General features: G+C 36.2%; 1 protein-coding gene across 1 annotated transcript in view; it reads right to left on the bottom strand.

Annotated features, from left to right (window-relative positions):
* Nucleotides 1-17332, bottom strand: part of CTNNA2 (catenin alpha 2) — a 1156022-nt gene that overhangs the window by 81090 nt on the left and 1057600 nt on the right. Inside the window, exons 13-14 of the mRNA XM_072406902.1 lie at nucleotides 16192-16343; nucleotides 1180-1361 (exon numbers count right to left, since the gene is read on the bottom strand). Of these exons, the coding sequence (XP_072263003.1) occupies nucleotides 1180-1361; nucleotides 16192-16343 (334 nt within the window). The remainder of the gene's footprint in view (nucleotides 1-1179; nucleotides 1362-16191; nucleotides 16344-17332) is intronic.

The raw sequence follows: 17332 nt of genomic DNA, 5'->3' as shown, positions 1-17332 counted from the left end.
TTGAGGTGGCTTTATTTACATTAATCTGTTTGTTTCTCTATATTATTTATGCTGCTAGCAATGTCATCACCAGTTATTGTAAAATTAAAGGTCGATTTTTTATTTAGCTTTATTGTTTTTTCCGTGTGCTGTGTCCTACTAAGAATTCTCTGTACAGCACCACTGATGCCATGAGCCATGGGTCTAACAATTTGAAGCAACATTGTTGTTAGGTAAATAAGTAATAACAATGCTAATATATCTGTTTCTTGATTGGAAAAGTAGCTACAGGCATTTCTGTGCCGGGAATAACATAAGACCTTTCATAAACAAAGAAGTGAATTACAGTAAGAGAGAAGTGTTTCATCTACAGGCAGCAGATATCAGACTAAAGACCGGCACCAAGGTATTGTGGGAAGTGAATTTGGTATAAATGCTGAGCTATTTTTATTTTATTAGGAGAATGAAGCATCTGACTGCTCTTATTTTCTCTCTTTTAGTCTAATAAATATACAAAGGAAAAAATGTATTTTTAACTGGGGAAAAATACTTGATGATATTGCCAGAAGTCCAGTGAGCTGATAAATACCCATGTTGTCTGTGTGTTATCTAAAGCATTGTTTTCAGGTATATTTAAGAACCAAATTATAAAGATTGGTTTCCTTATATCCCTAATACACGTTCTGTCCTTCTGTCCTAGGGTGACAACACTGCACCTCCATAGATGTAGTATATCTAAAACGTTTTTGTTTTTGTTGTTTTGTTTAAGCAATAAAGAGTACTTCCCTAGGTCAGTGCCTGGGTACCTTTCATAGGGTAGTTCTCTGGAGTTCCCTAACAAGGGTACAAACCATTGTGGGGTTAAAACTTTTGCTTCTTCCAGAGCTGCAATAGAAAATGAAGGGAAATTTCCCCAAAGAGAGTGGAATATCCATCTCAAAGTATTGTCATGGGAACATTAGCCCCATGAGATAATTTTGCTTTTGCTCTCATATCAACTCCAAAATGTAGGATTCCCATTCTCCTTTTTGTCTCAGAGACAATGGTCACCAGAACAAATACGGGGTGAATCTACCCAATGGGGATAAGGACAGCAATAAAATTGTCCTTCAGATTCAACTCCTACACATATAGGGCAATTATCATTTTTGCCGCTCATACCAATCATGTTTCTATTTCTGTGTGCAGGATAATTCCTACCTGGTGAAATCTGTCATCTCCATCATGATCATACACATTTGTTTTGCCAGAACAATGATGTCGTTGCCACTATCATCCCACTTGGCTACTTCAGCATCCAGTTTGCTCTTCTCTTGATGAAAGATCTCCACTTGCTCTGCAATTTTAGCCTTCTCTTCTTGTGGAAGTTGTGCCATGATTGCCTGTTGGATTAAACAATAAAGGTAACATTAGCTTGAATCTGATACCAGGTCAAATTTAGGTAATTACACTGCTTTCTTAAAAAAATGTATATAATTTTGTATTTTTGAAAACAAGGCATTATTGTTAATATTTTACAGCTACCTGGAGATCAGGTGTAAATTAGATAGGTGGAAACATGTAACAATATATATATAGACTGAGTGCTTCAACAATTTTTATAGCTTCTTCTCTGTGTAACCAATGTGACCTCTACTTACTGTAAATATTACTTATTGTTACGTGGAACTGAAATCTCTGCCCTGGAAAATATAAGTGGTGACCCTTATTTTCCATATGACCTGTAGTGAAGTTTATTGCTTTAGAAGTATAATTGGCAAACATTTAATGGTTATACTAAGAATAGACACTTATAAATAGATATTATGAGTGGTTTCTATATTTCCCTTGCATCTGTTGATGTATTACAGTTCATTCTACTCATATGGGCACAACTTGCAGAAGAACAAATGGCAATATGTTATATTCTTCATTTAATTATAGTTATTCTTCAATTCTTCAAGATGTTCAGATTACTGCAGAATTCTCCAAAAAATGTTCCACTTTCTCCAAACTGAGTATATTCATGATAAATCATGACGGGTCTATTTTGAGTTGTGCTAATATAATTAAAAAGGGAAGTAATATGCCACATTGCCTATCAGAGTGACAGGTTCTCTTCTCTTATCAGAGCTACAGGTTCTCTTTTTAGAAGATTCCTATATACAGAGATGTTTTCCTGTAGTCCCTCATACTGTTAATTCTGCATGTTTAAAACATGTGCAGTCTCAGCATCAGACTTTGAACAGTTAAAACTTCTCCATCCTCATCCTAAGCACTGTATGCTCCGTATCAGTAATAAAAAAAAGGATTTACCAAGGGTACCACCAAAGCAATAGAACAGGGAAAGTGTGTAGTAAATTTTGTATGGGGTATTCTTCTAAAAATGGCAGAATCTCTTTAAAGGAAAAGGGTAGCGGTCTTGTGTTCCTTGGGGGTGGATCCAGAAAGTTATTGCAACCCAAAATTCCCCTAAATGTATTTCAGAGAATTAATACTAAAAAATGTTAAAAATATACTATACAATTGAAAGGTAATATCTGTCCTTGCTGATGCAAGAGTCACAGTTAATTCCTCACATTTTTACGATAGGACTACATTGCTGTTTGAGAGAATTTACCCAATAAAACCCTTCTGCTGCCACACCATTGTCAGACTATTGAAAAGTAAATAATGCATAATGTACAGAGATGTTACAAAAAAGCCTTGTTATGAAATAAAATCTTGACCTACTAGAACAAGCATGTTTTTTAATGGAACTAGGCCAATACAGAACATATCAAGGACTCTAACACGCCATTAAGAAACAGAACTTGTAGCATTGTAGCATTTCCCAGTCTTTGTTGTAAGCCATTGGATGCTCCTAACAACATGCACCTGTGGTCTTTGTCGCTGTTTATCAATTCAGCCCAGCTATACCATGTTCTCTGCTAAACTATTAGCAATAGGCTTGATATAATAAAGATCTCTTAGACTCTAATGGAAGAACCCGGGTCATCTAGGAAACCTGGAACAGATTTATTCAAAAACTATTCATTAATTTACTATTAGTTGTCACATGTTTTCAATCCTGGATCAGGTTTATTCAAAGTTTGCTGGATCACCCAAGTTCTCCCATGGTAGTCTAGCTTAACTAGCTTTATACAGCTTTATTAAATAAGATCCAATGTCTCCCTGCACATTTATTACCTTACTTTCCTCTAGTTTCACCTGAATGGGCTGTCAGGACGAACAACAACAGAGCAGGCCTTCAAAACATGTCATGAACGCTATTGTTTTACTATTTATATTAAAAATATAGATATCTATTCTGATATCCATACATGAATCATGGATTTAAAGACAACACAAAGTCTATAAATTCATTTTCCCAATGCACATGTTTACAACAGTCTCCTATATTCCTATTAATAATTTTTTGCTGCAACTGCTTTTTCATGGTGTACACCAACCCCTGCCATTGTTGTTGGTCTAAATTGTAGGGAAAAATATAAATAGAGGCCTTAGAAACAGTATATTAAATATTGACATGTAGGTTACCCATATATTTATCAAAAAAAATGCTGTTTGGTTGAATGAGTACAAATTCCCACAGACTGACTTCTCATATACATGAGAGGGTTCTTCTTTATAAAGAAGTCCCCACTACCTATCTATTCATGTAACACCCTTTGCAATAATGTGAAAAGCTATTATCTCACTACAATTCTTTAGATAGAACTTTATGACTTAAAGTTTGTGAACACTTGTCCATCACACCTATACAAACTTGTTAAACATCTCATTCAGAAGCCACTGGTAATAATGTGAAGTTGACATCCCTGTTGCAGCAATGATGGCCTTTACTCGACGGGGGTGGATTTTGGGTTTTAGAAGGTGTCTGTGGGAATTTGCCAAACAGCATGTGAGGTCAGGTACTGATGCTGAATGAGAAGACCTAGAATGTAATGGTGTTCAGTATTGTTGGCTTAGAGCTTTGCACAGGTCATTTGAGCTTCTCCATGCCCAGGTCATCAAACCATGTTTTTCTGGACCTGACTTTGTGAAGTGGGGCACAGTCATTCCAATATAGAAATAGACCTCCCTTTAAACTGTTGCCACCAGGTTGGAAGTACACAGATTCCAAAATTGTATTTGTATTCTGCAACTGCATCTTTATTTCTTGATGAAGAGTTATGGGCCCCATGACCCATGTTACTTCTATTTCATGTTACTTCCACAATACATTCCATGACAATAAACAGCACTAGCGTGTTTTATAACATACACTCTGGGGCATTACCCACAGGTTTCATATTCACTAACATTATAATACTGTCAAGACATACCAGTGGATAATCACTAAGTAGACGATCAAAACAGGATGATTTGAAAGTTGATCAAATTATGGCTCACTACAAAATGTATTTGAAGTAAATGCTTTTAACGAAGCAACAATTTTTTTATTCAGTCTGTGGGATGTATTATTATCTAGCTGTACTGACTTCTATCATAATTAATGTGTGGGCAAATACAGTTAATGTATTAGCATAGACAAGTAATAGGAATTCTGATGGGAAATGAGTCCTTTTCATGATGTTTCATGTGCTTGATAAATACTTTTATTTTGTATTTCTGTCTTATTGTGAGTGGTAAACCCAGGACTGGTAAAGCTGCCACGAATCTGTGTGAAAAATCCCAAAGCGAAACACCTAAAATACAATTTCTAGCAATTAAGGGTAACAACGTGCCTATTGATTTGTCAGATCTAGTTTTACCTTTTTCTGCCTTATTGTGAGTGGTAAACCCAGGGCTATTAAAGCTGCTTTGCCATGAATCTGTGTGAAAAAACCTAAATCGAAACATCTAAAACGCAATTGCTAGCAGTTAAGGGTAACAACGTGCATTATTCATTTATTTGTCCTACATGGACAAACTTCTTCTTTAGGTCTCTTTACCCCAAACCTGGACCTGAGCAAAAGAAATATTGAGATTATTACAATTAGCAGGCTGGTGTGGGAAGGGGTTGTCACAAAATTTAAGGCCCTATAGGGCAGGAATTGAAAGTTTAGCAGTTTCCGATTGTTTAATCTTTAGTCCTAGGATAATTATTTAGACAATTAGGTATTGAAGCCAATGCTAATAAATTAAAAAGGTTAATTTTTGCTGAGTATTGGTGGATAAGCTTACTTCTCTGTCATTGGTATTCCAAAGGTAGGGGCATTCTTTTCTAAAAAGCTGTTTTTACTGGTACAAGAATGCAAGGTTTAAAATTTTATGTCTGTACAGAATAATTGAAACATAAGCTTTTCTAAGGGGTAGTGTGGGGGGAGCCAACCTCATGTTATTGGTAAATGTTGCACTATAAAACATGTCCCCGCTATGCCCTGGTATCTGCTTCTACCCCCCTTCTCCATACAAGTAATACATTCTGTAGGACTTTAGTCAGAACCCCTTATTCCTTACTCTCAAAGCATTATTGCGGAGTCCTCTTCATCCTACGATTGAACCATGGGATGCTTTTTATTCTTATGATGATAGCCTTCTTGTGCAGGACCACAGGAGGCCACCATGAGTGTGGCTGTCCATAGGATCCAAAAGAGCTACAGCACAGTTAGGCATGGTGAAGAAGATCCAGGAGGAACCCTTCAAAGAGAAAGACTTTAAGGCTCCAGTCAAACAGTATAGATTACTGGTACAAGGCAGTGTTTCTCAACCAGGGTTCCCTGGAATCTTAGGGTTCCTCCAGAGGTTGCTAGGAGTTTCTTGGGCGATGAGCAGTTAGTGCCTCTTGGGTAAGTTACCTGACCCCAATTATGTTTTTGTCTTTCTGTAAGGCCCCACTGGTCAACAATTTAAGAACACTAACCACCATTCGTATATACTGAGATCTGTGGATATGGTAAAAAAAGTAAATGTAGCAAGGTTTCCCTGAAAATCTGAAAGTTTTTTCAAGGGTCTCCCATGTTAAAAAGGTGAAAAAACACTGAGGTAGAGGTGAGTATGCAAATTGTACTCCATGGGGTCATGGACAACTTGTACCAAAAGTTTAAAGAATGTATGATGAAGGGTAATTTTTTGTTTTTATAATCAGGTCTTAGTCTTCTATCTAGTCTTCAGTTGGTGGGTTTGGCTTTTTACCAAATGCAAGCATCAAAAAAGATACAGGAGGGTAAAATGAAACAATCCTCATACATGGTTCCTACAGAACCTTGCAACAATAGAAAGAATTCAAACAGAGTAATTAACCAAGAGCATTAAACTGCAGTCTTCACAACAAAAAAATCTAACTGACTGTTGACAGTTACCTAGCAACATTTCCAAGCATATCAAGGCGCCTCGTGTTACGCTACACCCTAAACCTATTAGATGTGCGTGAAATCCTATATTCGTGCATGCTTCCAGAATCCAGATGGGAACATTCAACAACTATTTGAGCACTGAAAGACCTTTCTTATCCCCTTTCAGCCGTCTACACAGTGCACCATGCATGTAATGGTGCGTGACCTATATTTAAATGACATTACATTTTTCCTGTTTATGTCACTTTCAATCAGCCAGCGTTTATTTTCTACGTATTCTTAAACCGCTCTTGGCTTCCGAAAAAAATATATATAATTGACCTTTTTGAAAACCGGAATTAAAAAGAAAAAAAAAAGAAAAAAAGGTTATCTCTAAACGAGGAGATCAGAGAATGAAAAGGAAAAAATCTGCAAGTTAATCAAATTAAAATTCAATGCATGCATTTTAATTAGGGCTTATCAAAAGAAGCCCAGTGGTTTCCAATTGAAACACACTGAAGTATGTTCTAGAGGAATTACATATCACAACTTGAGCCACCTCAACTATTTTGATGGAGGAAAAGCAGAATCAGTGAAAATTAATTAGCTGTGATTCAAAAGAATAAGTGTATGCTAATTTAAATCATTCCTGCCAATGGAAAATCTACAGTGATCATTAAGGCTCTTCAATTTTTAGTTTTGGGGCTTTTTATTTAAATGGCTTGATGGGTTAAATGACAATCGTTCAGACGTATTTATGCCCGTAAGACTAAATCATTGTCTATAATAATCAATCAGATTACTTTATAGAAGCAATAAACAAGGAATCTGATTGGTTACTGACGGAAACAACCCTCAAGTTTTTTTTAAATAGGGACTTATTTTTAAGATGTCCCAGATTTATGTTCACATTTACCAGACTAACAGCTCTGAGCTATTATGAGCCAGTGTGTGGATTTTGGCAAAATAAATAACTTGGCCTTCTAGGATAAAATTTTCTACATTGTGTTTAATGCCTGGTCACTGTTACTCTTTAATTAGCAGCCATTTAAAATGTAAAGCATTTCTATATATAGTTATAAATCATGATACCAAACCATTACATTTTATAGACTTTATGGAATAAATACCCAACAGAAATATGTTTTCTATCACTGGCTAATTTTGCCATTGTGCTACCCAACTGCTAAATTGGGCTGTTTAATCTGAAAAATTCTTTAAAGTCTTTAATAATAGTAATTAACAGTAGAGGCAAGTCAGTTTCATAAGTCTGATTACTCATTTTGATGGCTAAAATCTAATTATCCTAGTCTGAGAAGAATACGTCTGAATCGCCAAAAACTAAGGTGGAAAAAAATAAAAAAGTTTCTCCATCGATGGCGGCTGCAGTAATTAGTCTTTACGCCTGTGTTAAACATTCTTTCATGCTTTTTCAACCCGAAAAAAATAGAGAGATATCTAATGATTCCAAATCAACAAAACAGTAATACTGAGGGGATTTCTCTGTAATGAAACATAATTAAAATATATTTTTTCTTACGTTTCATATTCATCTAACGTGCTCGCTAGAGTTCATCTTGTTCTTTGATGTCAGTCTCAACTAATGTTATTATATCTTGAACAATAATGTTTAATCAGTTTGAACAGGTGTCACTTTCGCTGACAATTACTTGTAAGCTTCGCAGATTGAAATCTCCAAGCGAAGGTAGAATTTGTTACAAGTGATTTAGAGGACAACTAAAAAGTCTGAGTTATTTATTGTTTTACTGGATGCAAATTAGCTCTAACTAGTCAAATAAGTTAGGCACCTGGTGTAAAAAAAAAATTTATTTAATTTAAATTTTAAAAATTTATTTAAATTTATTTAAAGCTAAAACTTTTCTTCTTTTTCTTTGGATAGAGTATGGAATAGTTATTGACATCCTGTTGCCAGAACATTTATTGAAATGACAATCCTTCACAAGATTATATCGGCTTTGAACATATTTTTGGCATGTTTTTTACCTGTAAAATCACATTTCGAGCCAAGATTGCTGCTGTGTGGCACCATATTGGATGTGATTTTAGCCGGCCCAGCAAACTTGGAGCTGTTACTCAAGTGACACTGTATAGCACTTTTAAACTTTTGACCCTAGAGCAGTGCCTATAAACCAAGGTTTCGGGCAACTCTAAGGTTCCTCCAGAGGTTGATTGGGGTCCCTTAAGCAATGGGCTATTTGTGGCTTTCAGGTCAGTTGCCACTGAAAATTATGATCTTTTTGGCTATATGTAAGGATCAATTTTTTTTTCACTGACCATCCCTGGAAGAAGCATTCTTCCCACTGACCACCACACTGATCTGCTGTGAGCTGTTGATATAGTAAATATAGCAGGGGTTCTCCAAGAAACCTGAAAGTGATTTTAGGCTACCATAGAGCTATTGAGATAAATGTCTAATCTCAGGGAACCAGTGATAAAATTATTTGATTAAGGGTCAATAGGAGGATTGGCTCCATCATGGTGAAAATTAGGAAAAATGCCTTTTATAGTCTTGCTAAAATGTCACCCTATTAGAAGGCTTAAGGATCACTGGTGTCATCCTACGGCATCTGCCAATTGGCAATGAACCCAGAACTAGCCAGAAACCATCAAATAGGAGGTCAATTAACCAAAGCCCAAGGAAAGCCTAATTACCACCGGAGGAACCTTGGATTCCAGAGAACCCTTGCTGATAATTCCTGCTCCATAGTATTGTCTATCATCAAGTTATAGGTAGAGGGGACATCTCTTAAGTGAGGTCATGTATACAATCTCAATCCCAGCTTTCTAAGGGGAGAAAAAGGAACACCTCTGCCATGCCCACCATTACATAAATCGTTACAGTTATTATGAAGTAATGGCTCCACAACAAATGGTTAAATCTAGAAGTGTGCAATGTGCATTGGGAATAGAATCCAGTTCGCTCAATGGTTAGCACTCTGGCCTTTTAATATTATCTAATTTGCATGTTGATGAGAAAGAAAAAACAGGGAAGGAAAAATATAACTTGATTAAATTTTAGGATTAAACAGCACTAGGTCATTGGTTTGAATCTAAGTCAGGACTCTATCTTCAAGGAGTTTGTATGTATTGCATTAAATATATAAAAAACAGAACATTTTCAAGTTGATGAGAGGTAAAAAAAACAAAAAAAGTGAAAATATAACCAGAATTTTAACATTAAGCCCCAGAAATGTTAATATGGACCTGTAGTTTACAATGGTCACTGTAAAAAGGATTGCATACTACCCATAGGGCCCATTCTAGCACCATTTGATAAAAGTGATCATGAGCCCATCAAAGTGTTCCTTGCTTGAATGATTACTTCTACAACCAATTGCATTGTGTTTCATTCATAGCAGGTAAGTTACCATAACCCGTTTCTTACTTTTCAATTTCATAACTTACATAGTTAACCCTAATCATCCCTAATTCTCTTCTTCTTCTCTAAATTCACTCTCCCTTATTCCTTTTCTAACGCCAGAATCTTCTCGTGATTTTTTTCTTCGCTCAGGATCTTTGGTCATTTTGATTGGTCAGGCAGGAATGAGACAACTCCTGTGCATGCTCCCAGGAGCCAATTTTGCAGGTAAGCAAGTTTACTTTATTGTATATATCATATTAACTTATTATATTTCACTTTTTTAAATATAGTTCTGCTTTAAATAGTGACAACATTATTGGTAAATAATGACCTAGGGTAAAATACAAATATAATTGCTCTGGACTATAAGGGCTACAAGAGATGAAGCTGTAAACATTCCTGGGCTCCTTTATATAAAAACCCAGCGGTACCTATTCACAATTATACTGCTTTTTGTTAATTGATTCTCTCTGCAGAGTTATGTGAACTGGAGACAGAGGATCAGTCTCCTCTGACCCATTTAAATGTGTGCATAATGAAAGTTAACATCAGGGGATAAAATTGCTTTCTCCTGGCATTGGACTGGAGAACTACAGACAACTTGTAGTCAGCAAATTATATAGTTACAACGAAGGTCTGCATGTGTGAAACAAAGGGTATAAATGCGCAATATTTAATTTTGACCTGACCTAGAGAAATAGCAAAATAAAGTTTTAATCTTTAGCCCTAAATAAATCCTAAAAAAAGAAAAAAATACTAACTTGATAAAGTTGCTGGTGAGGTCACTGAGCTTCATTGTTCACCCTTTCAAATTCTACAAGAATCTGCTCCTGCACATACTCATTTATACTATCCATCTGCGAGATGCAAGGAAATTACCCAGTGATGCTGATTATGGGATGCATACCCCTTCCTTTCCTTGGAACCTTACATGGGACCAGTAGAAGAACCAAAAATACTGTGCAAAGTTGTTGTAACCCAAAATACTGTGCAAAGTCTTTGAGAATTGGTAAGCATAAACTACTACTAGAGGCTATGTCAAGGCATTACCTAGATTGCCCACAAACCACTCTTTTCTCTTCTAGAGCATTGACCAGTAGGGACTCCCATTATTTATCACTCCAAATGACATTATTAATATTTTTAATGATAAACTGTATTGATATAGCACCAACATTTTATGCAGTATATTTTAAATAGATTTGCAAAAGTCCTCCAGGGGAGGTCACTTGCTACTGACATAGACACAACAATTAAGAAAACACTACTGTACTAGAATTTTTTGTTCTGCACTTATAGGGAGAACTTTTATTTTTTCAAATGGAAATGAGATTCACTTTGAGCTAGACATGTTATCCATCATTTACTTTGGCTTCATAGTTTAAATGTGCTGTATTTGCAGCTGTTATAATCAAAGTAGAAGGTTTGCAGTCTGAATGTATGATCTCTAGTCAGATGAATTGTAATGTTTGATTTAAAATGTTAACAGATTAAGGTCAATTCAAACACATCTTAGCTTATTTAATATATCCAAGTGAAGTTCATAAATATAACCTTTCACCTTTGGCCTTTCTGCTCCGAGAGGTCTACTGGGATTGCCAATTGTTCTGCCGATTTTATGATTTCTGTTGGCAAATTAGTTCATGTGCAGACATTGTAAAACTAAAGAAGAAAGCATTTTCCCAGAGCTCGATACTCAGAGTCCCTATTCTCCTGCAGGGAATAGCAAGAAGTGTGCATGCTTAGTGGGAGGGAAGGGGTGCTCGTCTCCATACAGCAATGAAAATGTAGAATATTTGTAACTTTTCCTCATCTCTCTGGGACTTTACTTTTGTTTTATTATTTATTAAGTTATTGTAGTCTGTTATACAAATAGGTGACAGAGGGCTGGAATAGGGATTTAGCAGTTTATTTAACAATAGGTTAGTGGTTTTAGAAGTTGTGGTCAACTTTCTTGATATAAGTATCTCAGCTGCCCCTGACATCACCAAAGGACTGCACATAATATTTACTAAATGTCATGCTACAGAAAGCTGTAGGCTGCAGACATACAGCAAGAGACATATACTATAGAAATTGTAGGGCACATGGGGCATACTTTAGATGACTGTCATTGGAAACAAATTGGGCCTGATTTAATAAAGCTCTCCAAGACTTGAGAAGAACTTGGGTGATCCAGTAAAAATGTAAAGGATGTAATCAAGGATTAAAACCATTTGCCATATAATAGTAAATGATTTTAAAAAACCCAATTCAGGTTTGCTAGATCACCCATGTTCTCCCATGGTAGTCTATCATCTCCAGTCCTGGAGGGTTGTAATTTAGGCCATCTCAATCTGACCAGGCAAAAAAGAAGTAACTCTGGTTCATTCATTCCCAGCAGCTAACTATGCCAAGATTGTACTCTGCACAAGCGGAGATCAGGATACTTAAAAAAAAAAGACTGTGAACAGGCAGGTAAGTATGTTTTATTACTGAAGGGACATCTGCTCACCATTCTGCAATAAAAATTGTGCCATCTTACAATTTTCAATTGTGGAATTTTGTTCTGCTTTGAAGCTTCAAATGCAGTCGGTGCAAGTACCAAAATGAGACCTCAAAGTCCCCTGCAATCATTGTTCAGCGGTGCTGAAGTATGAGAAGAAGAAGCCAATGTTTTGTCAAAAAGCATGCTGATAGGAGAAGAAATAAATTATAGTAGCTCATTTGTATATCTTCTATATTCACTGGTTAGTTTCGTTTTGGGGAGTAGGTCCAGGATAACCTGAGTTCAATGATGCTGGCCATCAGACATTGAATGGCAGAAAAAAAAAAGGTTGAGAAAATCTCTGAATTGTAGGTGAATATTGCCATAAACGCTGGTCTTTTAATTTACCTTTAAATGGGGTATTTATTGGTATGGTTTTTGGTTTGTGGCAACAGACCCTTCTCTTTTGCAGAGAAATCAACCCCTATAGTTTCTTTAGAAACCAACACTTCCTCCACTGACCAACCTTCTCATCATTACGAGGCAGAAAGCTAACATTAGGGTCGGCGGTGGGGAAACTACCGATAACGGGGATAAATCAGAAAGCTGGTTCTGTAGGTATGTATATTAACACCTTTATTTACCTTTGTTATTGGCACTGAAATCCTAAACCAAGAAAAAAAAACTGGGCACAGGACGGGTTCCCCATAGCAATGTAACACTTTGCTACTTCTGTTCCCATAAAAAGTCACCTTGTTTTTCTAAAATATCATCATTTAACAGCGCCGGGCTCTCTAATCATAAACTAGAAATTTTGTGCCTAATTTGATAGTACCGGTTTCCACGACAACTTGTTCTGAAGTAGCCAGGCTGGCAATTCATTGCATCTATTTTTATACAAGTGTCATATTTTCCCAGAAAAGTTATTAGAATAATTCACATCAAATCATTTAGTACGATTTAGATTTTTTGTATTAGATTTTTTTTGCAGATAAAAGGATTGCTGTTTATCTGTATATAATACACTGATATTCAAATTACCAATCAGTGATGGGCAGACAGAGATATTGATAAATGCATTTATCATTATATGGTATGGAATGGTAAACTCTTACCTGATAAATTCCTCATTGAAAGATAGTCCTCTCCTGTGCTAAAATTATATATTTATCTGTTTTACAATGCTATTCACTACACAGGCACTACTGTCCAGTAACTCTTGTTAGCGGCTAATGGACTACAAGGGTCATCAAGCCCTCTCCTCCCAAGCTGAACAGTACTTGGCTGGAGTCCCAATAGTCCACTTGTTGTTTGAGATGGGATCCATGTACTGCCAATATCATGTGTGGGCATTATCAAGGGAGGTCTGCATTCTATATATATATATATATATATATATACACAAGTATAGTATATATTCAGTGACAAAACGACAAATAGGTCACCTTGGAGGGCTATGGTATCTTAAATACTACTACTGAGGTAGGGACTACACCTGATGCGTAGAGTTGCCATTTGACATAAACCCCTCACAATAGTCTGATTTCCTAATAATACCTATCATGGGAGAACTTGTATTCTCTGTATTAGTTTCTTCTGGATGGTTTTAGCACCTTAGGCTCCCGAATTTCACCCTTTCCTTTGTTGCAGTATTTTGTTTTGTCTATTACTCTCACCCCCACCTACTGCATCATTGGAGTTATTGCTATTTTGTTTTATTTATTTTTAAAACTGTAAAGCCCCACCACCCATGATGCCATTGAAGCTGCATGAAATGGCCCTACGACCCATGATATCTTTGCATCTGTATGAAATGGTCCAACCACCATGGGTGGTGGAGCCATTTTATTAAAGCTTCAAGGATATCATGGGTGGTGGGGCTATTTCCACAACTTCAAGGTACTCTGCAGGTGTGCGAGGCTTCTCATGCTATCTCGGTAACAATAACTTGTCTAACCTCCCTCAAAAGAGACAAATATGGACACCAATTTTTGAAAAGGTGGTAGTTGGGGCATTCAGATTTTCTAAGGAGCTCCGGGAGCATTAATGGAAACTGAGGTGCAATAATAATGATATCCTGATCCACTTTTTGGCACCTGCTTCTCAACCTTGCCCTCATTTATACTGCATTTACCCAATATAGCTTCACTTCAATCCTGCCACACAGAAACTTGACTGATATGTTTTAATGGCAGAGAAGTCAATTTAGATAAGAGGAAAGCTTTCTTCAGAATTTAATAACCATAAAAATTAAAAGCATTCATTGCCTAAAGTAGAGGAAAAATGTTCTGGAGGATAAAAAAAATTGCCATTCTCATTGTGTATTGTAGAAAGACAGTGCTTTAACGCTGCCAAGTTCTTTTAATGCTTTAACTGCTCATAGAATGACAAACGGACTGGTAAGATCAATAAACAGAGATAAGATACAGATAGATAGTAACAGGCAAGAGACAGATACAGTGGCAGGGAAGGGTATTGACCACTTTCTGTTGTAAAGAATTGATGAGGTAAACACAGTGGAGGAAAATATAGTTGAATTGAGCACTTTAGCATAGAAAAAGGTCTTTATTGAATAGATGTAACGGCCAATAGTAAAATTTGGATAATCTTAAAGGAGAATGATTGTGTATTTTCAGGTCGTACAAGAGAGATTTTTGGGGATTCATTTTTAGTTGTAATTTCATTATATGGCTCCGTGTACTATACTTTCATGATAGTATTTTGTGGGCAGATTTGTAGATTGTCTGATAAGTATATCAGACAATGCAATCAGCATCCTTGCAGAGATACTGCCGAGAAACAATCAATTACAGGCTAACCCTTTCAAATAATATTTTGAGTTTTAAATCAGCAAGAAAATAACTAATTGCAATGATAAAGATATATCTGTGAACTTTCCTGCCAGAAATGTTGCAATACCTTCTTGTGCTCTCTACTTTTAAAAAAATAAGCATTATTTACCTCTCCATGTGGGCTACAAAACAACTGAGAAAAGGAGATTGGAAGGTGTTCTCTTGCCCCTCTCCTGGGACGATAACACTACAGTGAGTCCATGAATGAAAACATGCAGAAGCAGTAAATAATGTAAAATGAAAAAGGCAGATTGAGGTATATAAGCAGCTGAGTTATAAAACAGTCTTGAATTTTTCCGTAAAAGACAAGCTGGATCTTCCCATGTCTCCCCATTGGCAAACAAAAACTTCTTAATAAAATGACACTGCCTGACTCAAGAGAGGGGAGAGAAGCCAGATTTGGAAATAAAAGATTTTCAAGATTTGCATATACTGTAAATTCAGCTGTATAGGGTGACTTATATATTTTATTATGTGCTCAGTTTGCTCTACGCAGCCAGATGAATGGAGGTGACACCATTTGACTTTGCAATGACTTTAGAAGTAAATTTTTGTAATTATATCTGGCATGTAAGGCTGCAAAGATTTAGTCTATATTGCTGTTTTTTAACATCTGATCATCAAACCTACACTATAAACATTCCTCCTAATTTTTAGGAGTTAGAGGTTCCCATTAAAGGGTACTCCTAATGTTTTAGCAAGACAATTGTAAACTTCTAACCTTGTTGTAACAACTTGGGAAGGCCATTGCCAATTTCAGCATGGCTGTACCCCTGGACACAAAGCCAGTTCCATAAAGTTACGATTTGACAGGTTTGGTGCAATAAGCCTTGACTTCAACCCAATCAACAATTTTGGGATGAAGTGAATTGGCAATTGTGAGCCAGGTGATCCCTAACATCAGATCCTATACACTTTACCTGAGCTCACTAATACTCTGTTGATGAATTGGAACAAATTTCCACAGATGAACTACAATAGCCTGTAGCCTTTCCAAAGAGTAAATGTTGTTATAGCTAATATTGGGATGAAGAGAGGGCAACGCTATATTAATAACATTGCTTACAATAAGGGTTTCCAACAAACTCATAAAACTGTAGTGGTTGATTGTCCACAATGTACTGGCCATGCAGTATTTGGATTGGATTTAATAGTATTTAAAGTTTTTAGCAGTATTTAATAAAATTGGATTTGGATTGGAGAAAGTTAACATTAAATATTATGGAATAAGACTTACTTTTATTTCTAATCGACCCACACAGAACTTCTTACCCTTATCATAAGTACAGCCTTCCTGATGTCCCGAACACCATCATACACCAGGCGGGAAGCATCTATAAACTCATTCTCTTCAAATGGTTGGGGGATATTGGAACTCAGTGCTTCAATAGCGACTTCCACTTGTTCAGCAAAACGGGGCATAACTTTTCAAAGAAAGGAAAGAAACAGAAATGGGATTGTTACATTGACATTTTTAAAATAAAAACATAATATGGCAATCATTTTGGATCAACATTTCATAAATATATACATATAGAACATTAATTGCATTTACTCAGTTTTGTTCAGCCAACATCAACCCCCCCCCCCCCCCCACACACAGTAATCACTAGACAATGAGACCACTCTCCACCATTTATATTTCTCCTGTTTGTTATTGTAAACATTTTGGAATTAACTTGTTCCTATGGGGTGTTAGGGGGCTCTTTTGTTTTAAAGGTAGCTCTGCTGGTTATGTCTTCATATAGACTGGTCAAGAACCCATCGACTGGTGATTGGTCAGCATTACTTTATCAAAAACAAACAAACATTTCAAACATACTCATTCTAAAAATCTTTTAAGACATTCATATGGAATTAATTTGTGATTTATATTTTTGAAAACCAAAAAATGTTCAATCATAAGAAACATGTCTCTGAAGGTTCTTATTTTTCCAGGTCTAGTGGTAACTAATTACATTCAACTAGACATTTCACAGCCTACTAAAACTACTTTTTGTACATTTCTTTACAGAAAGATCTTCAGCAAACAAATTAGTTTGGAATTTATTCTACATCTGGATGTCTAATAACCATGAGAAGTGTTCAAAAATGTTCAAAATGGGCAAATGCCTTACCAAAGTATTCAGCAAAGTATTTCTTTCCTACTTTTAGAAGAGTAGTGATGAGAAAATCTGCCCATGAGTCAAACAAGACAATAGCTGTGTCAAAATATACAGTGGCCAGATGTCCCAGGGCCCAGTGGTTTTTTAGATGTGACTCTATTCTCATCCCAAATGATAATAGGGAAGCATTGACCCAAATACACAGTTCTTTTTAACAAAAAGCTGGAAAATCCTCTAAAAGTTCTCAATAGAGTTTCCAAAAGAATTGTTTTGCATGACCTAAACCTCACATAAGCCACATGAATCAG

Source organism: Pyxicephalus adspersus, chromosome 3 (genome assembly GCF_032062135.1).
Source record: "Pyxicephalus adspersus chromosome 3, UCB_Pads_2.0, whole genome shotgun sequence".
Taxonomy (NCBI): Eukaryota; Metazoa; Chordata; class Amphibia; order Anura; family Pyxicephalidae; genus Pyxicephalus; species Pyxicephalus adspersus.
This window is presented reverse-complemented; position numbering and strand designations above follow the sequence as displayed.